Source organism: Suillus bovinus (assembly GCF_016758785.1).
Source record: "Suillus bovinus strain UH-Sbo-P2 chromosome Unknown EDB93scaffold_52, whole genome shotgun sequence".
In the NCBI taxonomy this organism is placed as follows: Eukaryota; Fungi; Basidiomycota; class Agaricomycetes; order Boletales; family Suillaceae; genus Suillus; species Suillus bovinus.
In genome coordinates, this window is record NW_024542108.1 from 217,819 (window position 1) to 235,644 (window position 17,826).

At 48.4% G+C, this 17,826-nt stretch overlaps 7 protein-coding genes across 7 annotated transcripts; 3 read left to right on the top strand and 4 right to left on the bottom strand.

The window, feature by feature from the left end:
- The first annotated feature begins 100 nt into the window (after positions 1-100).
- On the top strand, positions 101-1,255 carry EDB93DRAFT_694009 (uncharacterized protein). The gene is made up of 4 exons (XM_041457124.1): positions 101-314; positions 725-845; positions 911-1,192; positions 1,252-1,255. The coding sequence occupies exons 1-3, from the start codon at positions 230-232 to the stop codon at positions 1,083-1,085; spliced, it is 381 nt and encodes a 126-aa protein (XP_041305122.1). The 5' UTR covers positions 101-229; the 3' UTR covers positions 1,086-1,192; positions 1,252-1,255.
- Positions 1,256-1,673: 418 nt separating this feature from the next.
- Positions 1,674-2,475, top strand: EDB93DRAFT_1252979 (uncharacterized protein; the record flags this gene model as incomplete). Its single annotated transcript, XM_041453366.1, has 3 exons — positions 1,674-1,700; positions 1,748-2,052; positions 2,109-2,475. The coding sequence occupies 3 exons, from the start codon at positions 1,674-1,676 to the stop codon at positions 2,473-2,475; spliced, it is 699 nt and encodes a 232-aa protein (XP_041305123.1).
- A 282-nt stretch (positions 2,476-2,757) lies between these two features.
- Positions 2,758-5,354, bottom strand: EDB93DRAFT_1162926 (alpha beta-hydrolase). Its single transcript, XM_041450096.1, has 6 exons — positions 5,069-5,354; positions 4,740-5,007; positions 3,634-4,687; positions 3,539-3,586; positions 3,118-3,481; positions 2,758-3,062 (listed from the first exon to the last, which is right to left on the bottom strand). Exons 1-6 carry the CDS (start codon positions 5,135-5,137, stop codon positions 2,853-2,855), a joined length of 2,013 nt encoding a protein of 670 aa, XP_041305124.1. The 5' UTR covers positions 5,138-5,354; the 3' UTR covers positions 2,758-2,852.
- Positions 5,355-5,381: 27 nt separating this feature from the next.
- On the top strand, positions 5,382-6,787 carry EDB93DRAFT_1298160 (uncharacterized protein; the record flags this gene model as incomplete). The annotated part of the gene is made up of 4 exons (XM_041454640.1): positions 5,382-5,877; positions 6,267-6,481; positions 6,532-6,640; positions 6,722-6,787. Exons 1-4 carry the CDS (start codon positions 5,689-5,691, stop codon positions 6,785-6,787), a joined length of 579 nt encoding a protein of 192 aa, XP_041305125.1. The 5' UTR covers positions 5,382-5,688.
- Positions 6,788-7,718: 931 nt separating this feature from the next.
- EDB93DRAFT_1252982 (CHAT domain-containing protein) lies at positions 7,719-11,321 on the bottom strand (the record flags this gene model as incomplete). Its single annotated transcript, XM_041453367.1, has 6 exons — positions 7,719-10,676; positions 10,733-10,830; positions 10,878-11,017; positions 11,073-11,094; positions 11,129-11,223; positions 11,278-11,321. The coding sequence occupies 6 exons, from the start codon at positions 11,319-11,321 to the stop codon at positions 7,719-7,721; spliced, it is 3,357 nt and encodes a 1,118-aa protein (XP_041305126.1).
- A 783-nt stretch (positions 11,322-12,104) lies between these two features.
- On the bottom strand, positions 12,105-14,092 carry EDB93DRAFT_1106056 (uncharacterized protein; the record flags this gene model as incomplete). Its single annotated transcript, XM_041447567.1, has 5 exons — positions 12,105-12,140; positions 12,191-12,931; positions 12,981-13,634; positions 13,692-13,970; positions 14,018-14,092. 5 exons carry the CDS (start codon positions 14,090-14,092, stop codon positions 12,105-12,107), a joined length of 1,785 nt encoding a protein of 594 aa, XP_041305127.1.
- Positions 14,093-14,445: 353 nt separating this feature from the next.
- EDB93DRAFT_1252984 (RTA1 like protein-domain-containing protein) lies at positions 14,446-15,968 on the bottom strand (the record flags this gene model as incomplete). The annotated part of the gene is made up of 11 exons (XM_041453368.1): positions 14,446-14,594; positions 14,652-14,722; positions 14,781-14,958; positions 15,017-15,056; positions 15,106-15,186; positions 15,245-15,267; positions 15,317-15,429; positions 15,487-15,631; positions 15,682-15,709; positions 15,761-15,819; positions 15,875-15,968. 11 exons carry the CDS (start codon positions 15,966-15,968, stop codon positions 14,446-14,448), a joined length of 981 nt encoding a protein of 326 aa, XP_041305128.1.
- Between the last annotated feature and the right edge of the window lie 1,858 nt (positions 15,969-17,826).

Here is a 17,826-nt window from a genome sequence, read left to right on the forward strand (position 1 = left end):
TACTGACTGCGGATCACTCGCAGTGTGCTCAGACTGTGCTTACGGGGTCTTACTTCGGGTGTTTCCGAGACGCAAATTCAACTTGTGCGTTTCCGCATAATATTGCAACCAGCTGTAATTTCTGAACCTCTCTCACGCACTTCTCTAGCCGACCATGAGCCCAACTTCCAGCTAACTGTGTACGGTCTGCCTCTGAATCGCCCATTATTCATTCTTCGACATTAATGTGATGTTACCAATGATAATGAAGTTGCGAGGTCTTTCTCTTTTCTGCACGTGGCAGAGCATCGTCACTGTTTTTACATTGCTTACTTGTAGGCTCTGTTCTGTTCTTCTTTGCGCATTGGGTTATCCTTTCCCGCAGTGTGCGATATTCCTCTACAAAGTTTCGTGCTACACTACATGCGCGCTTCTGGCGCCCTCATTGCATGCGGTTGTCCATAATACCTCACATCGCCCCATTTACTATGATGCACGTTATTACCCTGAATATCATCTGCCGTGTTTCGAATCCCCGGAAGACTTGTGTTCTCGACTTTCGTGAGCACTGTGGCCTTTGTTGTTTGTGCACTGTTTGCAGGTTGGGTGTAGTTTGATGGCGGGTCGATCGTGGTGACTCACAGCAAGTTGTCCGTGCTATTGTCTCTTTCTGTCTTTCAGGCATCCAATCATATCTTGCATCGGTTGGCTTATGGCTGTGCTCTGATTTGTATTGCATTCATAGATCATTTCGCTTATTGTTTCCGGTACAGCTCCGCTGTAATTGCAAAACATTCGTACGCCTTGATGGCCTTCTTCTGGCTCTCTGCGCTGCCCCTCTCTCCAGTCGTAGTACCCACCACAAGGTCACCCTGCTGTCTATCCTCGTTCTCGTACTAAGACTAGTAATGGGTCATTGTTTCACATTCAGGAATGTCTTTTGTCTCTGCAGTCAGCTGGCTCTCAAATCATCAGCGGTCATTAATTTTCCAAGTGAAGCCAAGGTCATGTCGGGACCTGGTCAGTGCTTCACAGAGGCACATTTGTCACAGGCAGCCTGGGCCTCCCTCGTTTATCACGAGAGCCAGGAACCTGGACTTCTCTAGATCCAGGAACTTACGAAGGTGTCGGAGGGTCGCCCACCTATCAAGCCTCGGCTATAGTGCCAGAGATGCGGAATATTGAATGCATAATGTGTCATTTTGCAAAACTGGTATGTACATGTGCTTGGCAACGAAACAAAGCATGCACAAAGCTTAACGTTACGTTCAGGCTATCAGGCCCGGTCTTGTCATGTAGATTGAAGGTAAGGTGTTACCCCTGCCAATCACTTCTTCACAGTTTTGGTCTCAGCAATAACTCTAGGTCCATAAGTTAGGGGAGAGGGAGTCATCGATGACTGTAGTACCAAGAACACCTGAAGGCTGGTGATCAGAGCTGTATCGAATGCCGGTCGTTATTTTCACATCCATCAGACGAGATTGTCAACTCTGCGCATATTCAGGTACTGGGTGATGCAACCTGCCGGAATGTTCAGTTTGGTACGAGTTACGGTCGAGTTCGTCGTACCTCGCACTGGTTCCTCATCAACCCGACCAAATAACTTTCTCTCCCTATATAATGTGCAGTGTTCAAACGACCCATTTCAATCCAACCACAACCAACAAATCACCTCTCCTATTGAACTTACAATCATGGTTTTCTACGCATATGTAAAGAATGTACGCCTCAAATTTATTTGTCAATGTCGTGCTAAATCACCATTCAGGTCGCAGACAACTGGAGTTATCGATACGTGATCACCTTCGCTAGCCGCGAAGTTGCCGATGAGTGGTGGCGCGCCGTGTCCACTTCCGCCGTCACTAGTTTTGTGAACAGTGTTCAGCGCATCAACGCCCAGTACTACACTCATAACCCAAGCCTGGCCAACGCCACAGAGACCCTTGTCACGGCTGGGGTTGCGACCCAATTCCTTGGCAAGGTGTTTTTCACCTTGGAAAACGACATAGGTGGCCGTGGGTTGAGCATCATCCCGTCGCCTGATCAATTTACGGACCACATTAGCGGGAACTCGTGAGTTGATTCCTTGCAGCATGTTCTACATCTGGCTGATGGTAGCCCTACCAAAGTTTCTTCATTCGCTCTAAAGTCGCTCCTTATGATTATTGGTACTATCCATCGTCTAACGCGACAAACGCGGTCTATATTTCGCGCACCGAACGCACTCGCTTCACTGTTAGTCGCGTCAACAGCGATACCTCAGGGACTGTCATAATTGGCTCTGACAACATCGCTATCACGTTGACCACCGTCAATCTGTCCGTTAACGTCAACGCCACCACTGGCCAAGTCATTCTTTCACCTGCTCCTCTTTCAGGGTTGACGTTTAGTGCCCTTTTGAGCAACTTCATCGTTGGACCTTCCTTGGTTGAGAATGGGGAGAACGTGAAGGAGCTCCTTTACACGGAGAATGGGGAACAGTGGGAACTCGTTTGATCTGCCATCATTTGACACAAAGTTGTCTTGTACGACTAGTAGTACTTTTATAGTTTCCCCGATACAGCCGTTTGTGCATGAAGGAAAGTATTCGTCAGAAGCAATTATACTTTGTTGAACGCCTGCAACTACGTGTACCATCGGCCTCTCTACCAAGCATCCGAATTAATTCCAGCCTTTCACCTATAGTAAGGCAATAATCAATTGAAAGTCAGTATCAAACACCACATGAGTTCGCAATGAATCATCCTCCTAGCTCATAAAATAGCCACTGGTCGGTCATGCTGTCAAGGTGTTTTCTAACCCTATGTGCACTTTTGTACTTGATTCGCCGATGTTCATACACCAACAATATCAATATATTACTATACTATAGTTCAAGTTGCCACATTGGGCCTCACCATGGTCTTCTCGTACCATTCCCTCTCGAACTCAATCGCCTTCTTAATTGTCCCTGATGTGCGCCACCCATGTTGCTCGCCATCGAAGAAATGCGCCTCAACATGTCCCTTGGATTTAAGGACTCCGTCAATAATAGTCCAGGATTGTGCAGGCGGGACAACTGCATCGTCATTGCCTTGAAGAACCTGTCGGAAAGATCATCTACCCAACAGAACGCATGTCATCGAGATATAAACATACGAGCAACGGAGTTTTGATGTTTGCAGAAAAATACACCGGGCTCCGGTCGTGCCAAGCTTTCGGAATCTCTTCCTTTGTACCACCAAGAAGCTTTATAACGTACATGAGCTCGAACTTGTGCGTATCTTCTGCAAAAAGCGCCATTTCTGAAATACCGAAGCTGTTCGTCGCACTCGCGAAAAATTTGGTTTTGCTCGCTGCGGAGGAGTCAAGGGAAATGGCGGCAAGGGTAGTATACCCACCCGCGCTCCCGCCGCGGATCGCAGTCCGCTTGGTGTCGATGAGGGAAGAGATTTGGGGTGAGTTGACTGCGTCGATGCAGTCGCTCACGTCTGTGATACCCCAGTTCCCTTGGAGGCGCTCCCTTTGTCACATCTTCAGCATTGTTCTATTGGAAACACAATGGCGAATGGCAACGTACACATATTCGCGTCCATAGCACGAAGAGCCGCCGTAATTCACATCCAACCTGCACGTCATGAGCATGATGACACTGCGGTAGTCGACAGGACCTACCAAGCGTATCCTCTGCTTGTGAAATACTGCTTCAGCCAGCTCAAATTCTGGGGCTCTAATCCCGTGGGGCCACCGTGTACGCCAAGGACACAAGGCGGCTTCTCGTTGGGAATGCTTGAACCCGCATACGCTGGGTTGTTTGGGGCGTAGTACACGGCATATACAATCTTGTCACCTGCCACCTTTAGTTCAAGTGGGATTGGGAGCGAAATTATGCCCTCAGGGAACGGTGCAGCGGATGTCGATGCGGAAGATCTGAGCACCTGGAAATTTGGCACGAGTGATGGTCCCGTAAGAGTACAGAGCATCGCTGCGCCAGGAGCATTGCTTTGCCATCCGGTAAAGACGAAAGCGTGGTCCGATAGACGGCAGACATTGTTTACCATTACAAAGTCGAACGATTCGTCCTTGATCTCTACGTAGGAACCTGCGACAATATCAATCACATAAAGGACACTTCGGCCGCTCCGCCATGCAACACAAATCACTTTTGTGCCATTCTTGTCTAGTAAAGCGAATGAGTAATTTGCAAGCGTCCAGGGTGGCATGCAGAAGTCTTGCTGCACGACAGATGAGAGAACTGGTTTGGTACACGTCTGAGTATACTCCCAGAGATTTGCAAACTTGCTTTCGTCGGAGGTAAAGAGAAGCTTGTCGTTGGAGGCCCACAAGGGGTAACACGCGCCGATGTTGTTAGCTTCGCCAGCAACTAGCTTCGCGTTGCTTAAGCTAAGTGTATGGGTGTCGGAATTGTAGTGAACGTCAGCCACATAAATCTGTCCACCCTCCCAAGGCATGTCTGGGTGTTTCCAAAACTGCCATGCGAGCTTATCACCAGAAGGGGAAAATGTCGGTGCGCCATAGAACTCATTCTGTGCGTCCTCGGTGGAAACCAAGGATGTGACAGTGACAGCCGTGGAGTTGATGACGCAGAGGGAATTGCGCACGGTACGTGGCGTGTCGTTGGTATGGTCTTCTAAGATAGCGACGAGTAGATCTGTGTGGACCGGGTGTACACAGAAATCTGCGTAACGATAAATCTTGTTTGGGTCCTCTGCGCAGGGTGGTAAGTACGGTGTTATGGTCCGAAGAATTTACCTAGGCACCTGGTGTGATTGGTTTAATGATCTCAGCTTTCGCGGCATGGACACGGAAGTCCATGAAGTTTGAAGAGTACACGGTCCCATTATAAGCGATCGCAGCTCCTCCACCATATTCATGAACGCGCGTGCGCGCATTGAAGTCCTTGCCGAAGACTTCCTTTTGAGTCTGGTTGCTCATAAGCACGCATCTACCACCCTCAGATGCACGCTGTTCGATGTAGTACACATCTTTTGTGACTGGATCTACAAAGATGGTGGCCAAGGAGACACTCTAGGATTGCGGTGTATTAGTTTCAGATGCCGAGCTATCAATGACGATGTGGGAAACGCACATCCTGAGCTATAGCATCAGCTGTGATCGGAGACTCCCAAAGGCCATACGGTGCATATTTCTGAGCCATGGTATGACAAAACGTTACACCGGTTTAGTATATCGATGGTTGTGGGAGTAAGATTGAAGAAAGCCTGAGGGGGTGGGAGTTACATACCAACGAAAGCCTGGGTATTAGTAGTAATATTTATGGTACATGCACGTTCCAGCATTTCTGTCACCTGAGTCCTGGCTTGACAGTTTGGGAACACATTTTGCACGACTCCTCGGAGGCTCTTGCACGTACGTCACGTGATGTTTGGATGAAAGGCTCTTGACAAACAACCACTCCTTATATTATCAATTTCAAATGTGTCGTTCTGCACGACGCTTCCAGAAGACCGAAGCTCAATTGCACATGTTGGGTTGATCACAACTTGACCGCTACATTACGCATGTGGTAGTGCAGCATACATTGTTTTGACATCGCAATTCAAGAATTCGAACGTCTCACCAAACATACTGTCTACCGCGACGAACAGGCTTTCACTCATATCTCCGTTCCTCTGAGACCCCACGACATTTTCTCGAACAGAGACGACAAATCGGCGAATTTATAGGTGGCAATGCCGATATTTATGGATGCGCGCTTCTGTAGAAGACAATAACATCAATCTCGATCATAGGGAACAGCAGCGGATGAGCGAAGTGCATCTTAAATTTCAAGACGACTGGTTCACTAACACTCAGACCTTTCGCTTCTCATCCTCGATCTGCGTCACCTATTGTCTCATCACTGGCGGCTTTGCGGCCAGTCTGTCTGACTCGAAGGTGAGTTGCTCAACATAAACTTGTTAGACGTTTTTGGAAATCCCCTAACTCGAATTCATCAGCACGAATATTATTCAAGTCACTGAGTCCTTCCGTACCACAAGCATTTCCATCATGTCTATCAAACTCGACCCAACAGGACGATGGGAACCAACCGTTCAAATCTCACCGTCCAGCATATTCATATTTGAGAATACCTCATTCCATTCCAACATCACGGCCAGTGCAACTCATAACTTAAGGGGGCGGCCACTAACATTCTTTTTCTGACCAGCGATGCTTCTTCTCATCAAGAACATTAGTATAGCAGTAACAATCTGTCAGATCGAAAGTCCGTCCTTCATTTGCGTTTATCTCGTGCATCTAACATCTAATTTCTACCCTTAAAGCGCTATATGTTGCCTATCCCACAAGGCATGCCCCTCTCCGTTCTCCTCAAGCTCAACCCCCTGCTCCGTCCCCAGACTCGTTCCTTGCGAAAGTCGACTGGGTCTCACCCTGCTGAGCGTTCCGTCTACATCGGTTCGAGGGATGTCGACAAAGGCAATAAGGAGATCTTGAAGAAAAACAGAATCAAGGTGTTTAGCGCGCACGAAGTGGATTGGTGAGTTTGGGATACAGTGAAGAGAATTATCTAGCTATGACATTGGCAAGGTGGTCAAATTGGCGCTCGACCATGTCAACCCGCAGATACCTTCATATTCACCTGAGTTTTGATGTCGATGTGCTCGACCCGAGCGTCGTGCCTAGCATGGGGACTGTGGTGAGTATTTCAGTATCTTGGAACGTACTTTTTAAACGGGTTGGAGTCAGCTGTGCCATCTGAGCACTTTTGGTGACTTAGTGCGTGCTGAAAGAAGAAAAAATGAACAAAAACTTCTACTTGTTGAAGATGCGAGAAAGTGCATGAAAATGCCCATCATTCACACTACATCCTGGCCCGAAAATATGCCACCTATGAAATAAACGTATGTTGGCTTGTGTGGACGCTTTGTAGTGCATACGCCCCTTGGAAACATAGGCATTTTGACCCATGGCAGGAATGTCCAAGCACGCAGCAGGCAGGTACTGTACTCCTAAACAAATTCATTTCAAGTCCATGAGCAGAACTGACCAAAATCCTGCAGGTGCGCGGTGGGCTCACCTTCCATGAAGGACATACATCTGGGAGGGGCGACTTCATTATAACGTCAACGGGTAGAGGGCTTGAGGATGAGTCGAGGAGGTACAGGGAGAATGATGAGCCCCTCACAAGTACGTGTACATATTAAATTATGAGTGCGCTACCATAGAAAATGAATATTGAATGTTGCCATATCTTTGGAGTGAGATCGTCGCATTAAAAGTAGTCCTGAGGGCATGACACGCATCGCAACACAACTCATGCATCTCTCATTGGCAGCCTGATGAGGACTGCTGTCAACGCGGATGCAAGCAACACACGTACGAATCACAAGTCAAAGCAGTCAGCCGGGATTTGCTGTTAACTTGAACTTGACCTTGCTTCTAACTCGGCATTGATCGCATCGGTGGTGGTTTGTCGAGGTTGTACAGTGCAGAAAGCCAGAGGGTTGGACACTAAACTTGAAGGATTCCTACTACCGGAAAGCGCAAGTCGTCTCTACTAGGTACTCAGGTGAAAAACGAAATTATGAACGAGTTGAGCACACAAGAACTTTGGTAAAACATTCCAGTCAACAAAAACACAACCTGAGTAGATATAAAAACCAGATAGCTAGAGCGTAAAAATATATCAAAGTCATGTGTACAGCATAATGAAAGAGGATCGCAAATCATCAACATGCAATATATGTACCAGACGAAAGCAATACGATGTAGAACTACACACCGATATGAACAAAAACCATCCTCTGCTCGAGCGGCACTTTCGTCTTCACGGCGTGCGTAGCACGATTCAGTGCCCAGGCTGCCTTCGTACAGTCCATCACACCACCGTCCTTCACATGTTCGAACATACTCGTGTAGAAGGCTTTGACGACGTGTTTTGCGACAGCGTCGTCCACCTGCCACAGCGTGCCAATCACGCTCTTGAACCCTGAAAACTGGAGACCAGCTGCGAGGTGAATCACTTCGTCGGGCGTCTCCTCATCGCCGACAGCAGTATGACACGCTGATAAAAACGCGAACTCGGCGTGAGGAATGTCTCTCTCCATGATATCGAGCAGCGTCAGATCCTCGTCTCTCATGACGAAATGCGAATGGTAAGGCTGCTTAGGATCCTGCTTGCCATGACAAGCGAGGTGCACCCAGTTGTTTTGTTGCAAAGCTTCCAGTGCACCTGCTCGTGTGGCTGCGTCGCCAGAGATAGTGGTGCGGTTGGCTGTCGCAGGAACGAGCTTATGGACAAGCTCGAGCTCGCTGTCGACGGCCAGCAGTGCCTTGCCCTTCCCTGCACCCGGCTGACCTTGTCCGACCGCCACGAAGGACGGAGGGACACGTTTCTTCATCAACTGTCTGGATCTCACCAGAGCCGAAAGTGTCGGCGTGTAAGAGCATATGTAGAGATCCTCCAGGCATGGCTCCTTAGAACGATCTGGTTTTGTCTTGAAGGGGTGAGCTGCATGGAGAGGAATGGACGTGAAAGCTGCAGTCGGACATAGCCAGATTCGAGAGCGGGGCTTTAGTTTCAGAACGTGCTCAAGTACGTTGACGACGGGTAGCATGATCTCCTCCCATATTATCCGCAAGAGCACTATTAGATCCTTCCTCGGCTCTGCTGGGTCCATCCTAGATGCGTCTCGTATTGCCTGGGTAAAGCGATCCTTGAGTTTTGTCAGAGCTGCGAGACTGACAGACGGAAAGGGAACGTGGTGGGGGTCTCCTGACGTCGGGACAATGATGGCGCTGCATGAGTGTTGACTCGCAATGAGGACGATGACCGGGCCCTGGCGCGCTGCCTCTTGGAGGTCTTTGTATGAAGGTGGAAGCAAGAATCGCGAGAACGCTGGAAGATCGCGTATTTTTGCCACAGCAGCTTCCCATTGCCTTGTGAGTATCCTATACTCTGTCGCTGCCCGATCAACAGCAGCTCTATCGCGATCGGAGATGGTTGCAGAACTCTGCGCGGCATCAGAGACGCGCTTGCTCAGCTGTAAATAATTGTGGGCTAGTGTCGGATTTGCCGACTCAAGGGCTTCAACTGGAGTCCTGAGTCGAGATGCTAGAGACCATTGCTGGCCACGGCCCTGCTCCACCAGTTCCACTGCGTGTTGGAGGTTGCCACAGCGGGTGGCATATGATGCTGCATCGACAGGCAGTGATCTGGCATAATGGAAGGCAGCGGCAGCTTCGCGCCGTGAGATGGTGGATGATCGCGTCGCCAAGTGACCATCAAGAAGCTCCAAAAATGTCATGTAAGCTTCCAGCGCGGAAGCATGACCTTGCTTCTCCGCCGCAATGGTCCAATGATATGCCCGATTGATGCGTCCTGGGAATCCTTGAGTAGGGTGCCTTGAAGCGAGTCTGAAGTTTTCTATAGCGAGCGACAAATCAGCCGGGTCGTGGAGAATCTCATAACGAGACAAATAGGCCTTCTGCATGAACCTGTAGGTGAAATACCTGTCCGGGTGCAGTGAAGACAGAGCCGCCAACGATTCTTGGCAAAGAGTGATGGCCTCCTCGACATCTTCATTCTTCTGAGATTGTGTGAAACGAGAGCAGAGCGCCGAGCTCAAATTGTAAAGATTTATATGGCGCTCTGGATGGTCGAGCGGTGCTGACTGAAGGGATTCGCGATACCGGTCAATGGCATCGTTAAGATCCTCGCTAACATGCGATTTGTCATATCTGATTTTGAGCGCGAGGGCAAGGTTGTGAAGTGTGGTGTCACGGATTAGATGCCCAAGTGGGCACAACATCAGTGCCTCACGAAGGAGGCTAATAGCTCGATTAATGTCATCAATGTCGCCGCGTTTTATAAAACGGTCGAGGAGGACGCCCCCTAGGTTGTTTAATGAGTTATCTCGATAATTGTGCCCAACAGGGCGCAGGCGCAGCGCTTCTTCATGCAGAGAGATGGCCTCGTCGAGGTCATTAGGGTTGCCTTGGTGTTTGAAGCGCAAATAGAGGGAGGAAGCCAAACTATTCAGGTAGCCATCATGTTCCTTGGAACACAGAGACACAGCTTCACGACCAAGCTGTATGCTCGTGTCAAGATCATCGATGCTGCCATGCTGAATAAAGCGTGCTTTAACTGCTCCTGCAAGCCTGTTGAGGGCTCTGGGACGAAGGCGATGGCCCAGAGGACAGAGCTCGAGGACGACTCTTCGAAGGTGGATGCCTTCATCAGATGCGTCTCTTGGAAGATCGTTGCAGCAGTCGATCACATAATCGACACCATTTTCCCCTGCCGCGATGCTACGAAGGTAGGTGCCCTCTGGACAGAGAGGCAGTAGCTCATGATAGAGTTGGGCGGATTCGCGGATGTCGGCAGCAGTACGTGTCTTGTTGTGGCGCCAATTCAGCGCTAGGGTGAGATTATATAGAGATAAGGGATGATCGGGATGGGGCTGCGGACGCAATGCAAGGGCGTCGCGGAAGAGGGAAGTGGTGGCATCGATGTCTTGAAGATCATCTCGGCCGTAGCCTCTAAGGCGGGCCCACGCGAGGTTGGTGAGAGCTGTTGCATGGTCTGGATGGCTGACCGGACACTTGTCCAGAACCAATTGAAAATGCTGTACAGCATTGTTCAGGTGAGAGACCATCTCGCTCGTCACATATTTTGCGAATTGTGCGTGGCCCGCATCTGTGTCTCGAGCAATCTCGCAGTCTATGAGGCACTACAGTTGGCATTATGTCAGAAAAAGTTAACAGAACAGTGTCCGTGGTCGCTCACATCAAACAGTGCACCATCCTGATCGTCGCTAGCATGTACAACATCGGTCTTCAGCGTGAGGGAAGGACAGACACTCATGCGGGATGGGAAGGATAGATCTACAGATATCTAGCATATATGCATGAATGAAAAGCGAATCACTGACCGAATGGCTCATCTCCGTGATCGAGGAGCTCATCCCACGGCACTTCAAGTTCCCCGATGACCTCTCCACCGCCTAGCATTCGACCAAGCTCAAAGGACGCCCTGATCTCCACTGACAACGCAGGTGAGGCATGTGACGATCTATGAACCAAAGATCAGCTCTCCCATCGTGTCAGAAAGTCTACATGAACTTTACAAAGTTACAGCATTCCCCCACGCTACAGATTCATCAGATGATAAGACACTACTGACCGATTTCCAGCATCTCCTCGAGTCGACTTTGACAGATATGTAAATGCCAGCCGGCATGCGCCAGGAGGGGACTCGAATATTCTTTCCGCTGATGACTGTAGATAGAGTATGAGGATCATGAAACAGATACGAAGGTAATATAGACAGACTCGCCTTCAAGTCTGATGTATCGGTGTTCTGAGCTACCAGGCATGATGGTGTGATGGAGTGATTTGATGAGGATCGAGGATCGAGGATGGGCTGAGTGGTGGACGGAATGAGTGCCAGGGAAGGGAAGAAGTGGGATAAGGATATGGGGACTGTGGATAGGGTTCAGGTCATGGTACACGTGTATTTCCGGTTTGGCACAATATAGACGCTTGGTATATCGGTCTACGGCGGAAGTGGCCAACCAAGGTTGAAGAGGACATGCGAGTCTCAGAGTGATTGGACTCGTATTGTAGTTAGCACACCAATATGAAGGGCCGTGCTGGACACAAAATTCTTGATCAGAAAACGATTTTGCTTATGTTACCAATTTCAAAACATGTCGTTTCCAGAAGACGAAGTTCACTTGCACATGTTGGGTTGATCATGACTTGACCACTACATTACACATGCAGTAGTGCAGCTTACCTTCAAGTTTATGATTGACCTCGCAATTTAAAATTCACTGTCTACCGCAAACTTTCACTTATATCTCCGTTCCTCTGAGACCCCAGGACGTTTTCTCAAACAGAGACGACAACTTGGCGAATGTATAGGTGGCAATTTATGATGCGCGCTTCTGATGACCGTGTCTGTGCAAGACGATATCATCAATTTCGATCATAGGGAGCAGCAGCGGATGAGCAAAGTGCATCTTAAATTTGAATGGGTTTGTCAACAGGGATACTGATACACGGCTCGGAATTACGTTTGTAGTATGCATCAACGTGCCCAACAGAAGAATTGCACAATGACGGACAAAGCTCTCTCGTATACGCTTATGACCAGTCTACATTTCAAAGACGTCCGCCTGCATTTTCCACTCCTGATATATCAAATGAGATGACTGAACGTTGTGAAGGCAAACACACTTACAGACTCGATAGTTGATCGGGTGAACATCACCATCGTCTCCTCGTCGAGTTTGATATCCCAAAGGGGGGCGTCGAAAGCTCTGTCATGCGACACCTCCACGAAAGGGAGGTACGTCGTCACCTGCATGTCCGGTTGGAGACCTAACAATGTTGTAGGCTCGCGGATCACCTTGCCGATACCACGCGCCACGGCCGAGGGATTGAAGTCGGTCATGCATAGCTGGAACGACGAATCACTTCGACCCGCGACAGGACTCGCCCATATAACGCGAGATCCTCCCACTCCAAAAAAGCACCGCCTTTGCATGTCGAACCTTTCGTCAGGGACGAGACGAGAGTTTTGTGGACCCCACGATGACCATTTGACTGACCGTCCATCTTCTGACGTCGCGTCAAACCATGTCGAAGGAACGTCCATGAAAAATATGCGAGCAGATACGATATAAATCGACGAGGGATCGGCCCATGTCACGGATATGACTCGATCTGCAGGGTTTGTTGCCCAGATCCAATGGTTGACTGGTGTACAGCTTGCGGCACTATGAAAACTCGACGGGTGATCGAATACACCCAACTTGCCATGGAAGGGTAGCATGAATCTTGCATGGAGCCGCGGCGCCTTTGACGGGTCCTCAGTGTCGTAGAGGTGTATATGACCGTCTGTAGAGAGAGCTATAAGCTTTTCCTTCACGAGAAAACGGATGTCCAGGAGCTCATTTCCGTCGCCGATCGCACATAAGTCCTGCTAAATGCTCAAATCAAACCGGAAGCAAAAGATATGAGATACTCACATCGGCTTGACTAGGTTGTTTCCAACTCAATACATGCAGCGACCAGCACGGGTCCCTGTTTTCGTCGAGCCCAGCGATATAGACTGCGAGGCGATCATCGAAGACAGCGACAGCGATTTTGATGAACTGAGCTTCACAGCAAGCGGCTCTCCCGCTCACCACACGCGATCCATGCGACAAAGGATGCTCCTCCCCCGTCGATATCGAACGAAAGGATATTCGGTACTTGAATCCATCAGAGTCGACATCGATCGGAAAAGTGACGATGACCTCGACGTCTTGCGACTCGTCCAAGTACCTGTAGGTATTCGGAACTGGATTGGGATTCATCGCGAGTTTTACAGAACACGTGCTGTTGGTCTTGATATCCACAGTGTTGGACGCAGCGTCGACGTGCACGGACGGCGTGCAGGAGATGACATTTCGATGAACGACCGAGTTCAAGCCGAACAAGGTCTTGACGCGAAACGCATCCGTAGCAATGGGTTTGAAATCGTTCCATGCGTTTGCCTTTTTTCTGAGAATACGCAAGTACTCTGCTAAAGAGGCAGTAGGGGACCGCGGATGGACTTCGACCAGCCGTTGAGCACCGAGTTCGATGGTGTACTGTAGTTCAACAGAGCATTTGACCGTGTTGTATAGTGTCAGGCAGGTCTGTAATGGGTAGATCAGTACATGAGTCTGAAGAATGGAAACGAATCAATGACTCACCAAAGCGCATCGTATAATTTCATTATATGAAAGAAACCCGAGGATGTGGCATTGTATTTCATCGGGCATGCCTTCAAGGGTAGGTGTTCGGATCCGAGGGGGCATTTGTCCACAACAAACAGCATCCTCCGTCGTGTCATTGATCGAGGACAGAGGTGCGTCGGTGTTTGAGAAGTGATGGGACGGCAGAGGTGGGGTAGAAGGGGGTGTAGGAGAAACTGATAACACAGTTCCCCTGTGGAAATCGCCATGAACGCCCACTTGAAACTCAAATAGAGCCTAGAGAGAATGAGAAGTTTTCGATAACCAAGAGTTCGACGACTCACCTTTTTTCTATCACGCAGCTTTTCTGCGCAACTCAACGATGAGTCGACAATACTTTTGATGAAGTTATGGAACATGGTAGAATGATGAATGTGGATCTTTACTTGATTTTTGGAGTGACAGTAGTTGTGAAAATAGTTGAGAAGAATATAAAAAACCATGGCTGCCAGCATATATGCAAAGGGGCGACATGGATGAGCGGAAGTGTAGATGACATCATGTCTTCAGAGCACAGCCACACACAATTACTAAGCTTCGGTTCCAGCGAGAATGGGTATATATGGCGTCAAGTTTCAACATCTACGTATGTGAAAAGCTTATCGCTAAAACACGCCGTCCAATATCTGTCCGAGTAAGAATTATCCGAGAAGCGTTGACAGATTAATAACTAAATGATGAGCAGAGCCGATGTACATGTAATCGCTAAAACCTAAATCGCAGCATCTTCGTCAGCGGCTTCTTCATCGGCTACTCGTTCTGAAAGATGAGCGGTCGGGACGTCTTTGTTCAGCCAGTTACCCGGGTGAAAGAAATTGAGGGTGTAGATAGCGAGAGTGACCATGGCACCATCGAGCCAATCTATCGATAATAGAGCATTATAAAAAGGTATTCCCAGCGAAACGGATGATGACGTACCGAAGTAGCGCTGAGTCGTGATCACTGGTCCGAACCACCCGCCGGCGAGCTCTACAGTACGATAAATGGAACTAGTGATGAATTAAGCATATCAATAACTGCCGGTAAGAAGATGCGTTGGGCGCTAACCGAATGAAGATGCAGAGAGTGCAGAATGACATGGCAAAAATCAGAACTCGCAAGTTCTTGCTCACCGCACGTTGACCCTTCTCCAATACGCGGGGCTGCTCAACGTGGCGGAAGGGTGCATCATATTTCAAACGCAAGAAAAACTCGGACGCCAAAGAGACGTAGACCACTATAGCAACTAGAGAGCGAAGGGTAAGCAATGAGAGCGAAAATATTGGAAGACCCTCGTTACGCACAGAGCTGGGCCGCAATTCCTCCTAACATAATGTTCGCACCCTGACTTTATGAAGCAAGTGTTATAAGAAATAATGGATAATGGACATACCGTTGCAGCACTTGTTTCCTGGCTAACGGCGCGCGCAGCGGATGCACCTCCAAGAGCTTGTACGATCAAGCAAACAACATCCTAAGAGTTAAAAAAAAAGATATGAAAGATGAACAATACTCGAATGTATAATACTAACAAAGGAACAAAAAATGATGGTGTCTGCACTAGATCAGTAACTGAATGCTAACAGTATCAGAGCATCACTAACATAACTTTGGGGTTAGACGGCTGTACTGGGGTCCAACTTGGTTGATTATCTTGCCAAGGATGATAAAGTTAGCTGCGACAAGCGGGGTGGGTGCAATGATAGTGCCGACGAGCCTGTAGTGGAAACGTTTGAGTGGGATTGGGAATGAATATTTCTGATTGAACACTCACTGCATCTCATAAGGGGTTAAAAGTTTCGGGTTTTGGCTGGACCATAACCTGGCGCTCCATCCGAGTACTTCCAGGACACCGGCCAATGTCGCAGTTGGAATCATCCACCATAGTCTAGATTTGAGTGCCTGGCCCAAGTGGAGGACTGAAGACGTCAAGTCATGATCGAGTAGAGTCGATAGTAAAAATTCATACCAGTCGAAATGCCGTACAACGCTATGAACTAAGGAAGGAATTTGAAGTGGATGAGAGAGGATTAAACAACATCACTCACAAGGATACATATCCACTCCGTAGGGACATAGTTGTAAGGGCCAATGCGATTTGGGTCCGCTAAGCACACGCTTAGTTGGAAGACTCGTCAAGAAAAGTAATGAGGGGCACTCACGACTCTCGTTAGTTGCAAAGACAGCGGGGAAAGTCATTTTGACAGGAGAGTGAGGGGGAGTTGAACGTGGAGGTCCATCAGGCAGAGCAGGCATTTCTACTAACTGGAATTGCACCGCAGCGGCAGCTTCGGTAATGAAATGGACGTGACCGAGGTTGGTTCGGATAAGGTATCACATCAAGATTCATCACGCTAGCCCATCTACTAATTCGGCATGAAGCTGACGTGCTCCTTGTTGGCCGTAGTATATACTAGTATTTTGCCACAGCCTAAGCCTGAAATATGTTTGCCTGCAGTGAGAGACGCATCGTTACTTGATCCGAAGGCCGAGGACTGGCATGATCTAGAGCAGGAAGGATGAGTGAAGCGTACGTACTCGTCGCCATAACTAAATATGGAAAACTTTCCCAAGCCCAAGGTGACCGGCCTCCTATTTTGAAACAGTGTTCTTCCGCCTGTGCAGAAGGAAGAAACCATGGCACCAATAGAAGCAACTAGAGCGCATCTGCGAGTCCTCAAGGAGTCCTAGTCAAGTCCCATCTCTGAATCGTTCGCATCATGATGCAGCTACTTCAAGTTTAGTGGTAACGTTCCTAGCAAAAGAAATGCTCGGACCCGAATGCCAATTGGGGACTAGCAGTGAAAGGCATTGCATGTGACGATCATCAATCAGGTCCACAGGACCCCATAAGCACCCTCTGACCGGAAACAAGCCCAGGTGACTGTTACATATACAAAAAAACTGCAAAACCAAAGTCAACTCGAAGTTAAACAAGTCATTGTTCACCTCCCAACGCCCAATTACCTTGACCTCTATGCTTGCGAGGTACGATAAATCACTCTACAAGGTTACAGATAAGAAAAGGTACACTGTCAATTACCTTCCTGGTGCTCAAGTTCACGCAGGTACTTGGATCATCATTCAATTTGATGCAACGGCAATGATGATTCAGGTGATCTAATAATAATCGCACGGAAGCAGAGTACAACGTACAACAACGTTAATAATCATGTCGAGATGGTGAAGTAGATCATGTCCGAGAAACTCAAAATTTAAAAGGTCAAGATCTTGATTGACATGAGTTCGAATTGCCTGTTTCTACCACGAGGCAAGACCTCAGAGATTTCGCGAGTCTCCCAGCTAGGTGCATTACGGTGGTTTTCCGACGCTATACATAGCGTTGGGACTTTGCCATACTGTATTTCAATATAACAAAAATATTTTTATATATCGGCATATATGACGATATCTGCGGCTCACCCACCAGTCTTCTAATGAAGGAACGGAATTCTTAGGGAAATGCTGCCAGCCACGAAAGCGGGAACAAAAAGTGCGTACAGATACCAAAACACCGCTGCGTGTTCCCGTAACTCGTGCTGTAGCTCGTCGAGAGTGGGATTTCGACAAAGGGTAACAGTGAGAAAAGTAATATCGTCTATACTGAGATTGCAATATCGGCCGCGAGGTCCGTTGTTTCCATATTGATAGTTTCGTATACGCGTGTCTTCTTGGTACCAATGGAGTAGGGACCCCTGGGGGTGTAGACGAGGTAGCGGCAATGTTTGACCATGTTCGGAGCGGAGTCTGTCGGGAGCGTGTCACAGTCGTAGAGGAGCAGACCAACGTTCATCCTTCTCTCGAGAATTTGTCGTAAAACCCTGTTCCACCAAGTAAATGGCAAATGCTTGTAACAGAACACCCATGTTGGTGAAAAAAAATAGGTATGCGAGCTTTTAGATCTAGTGAGTATAATATTGCTGATGGTCATACGCATAGCAACAGTACCAGTACATCTGCGTGGCAGCTCGTGGAAATGGCCACATCTGATTTTCACTAGGACTGGCAGGTGAATGATCACGTAGGTTGTCCAAATGTTTATCTATATGCATCGGCTCTATATGTCAGCTTGCGATACCTTCTTATACCCAGTTAAAGCGTCATTGTTAAGATC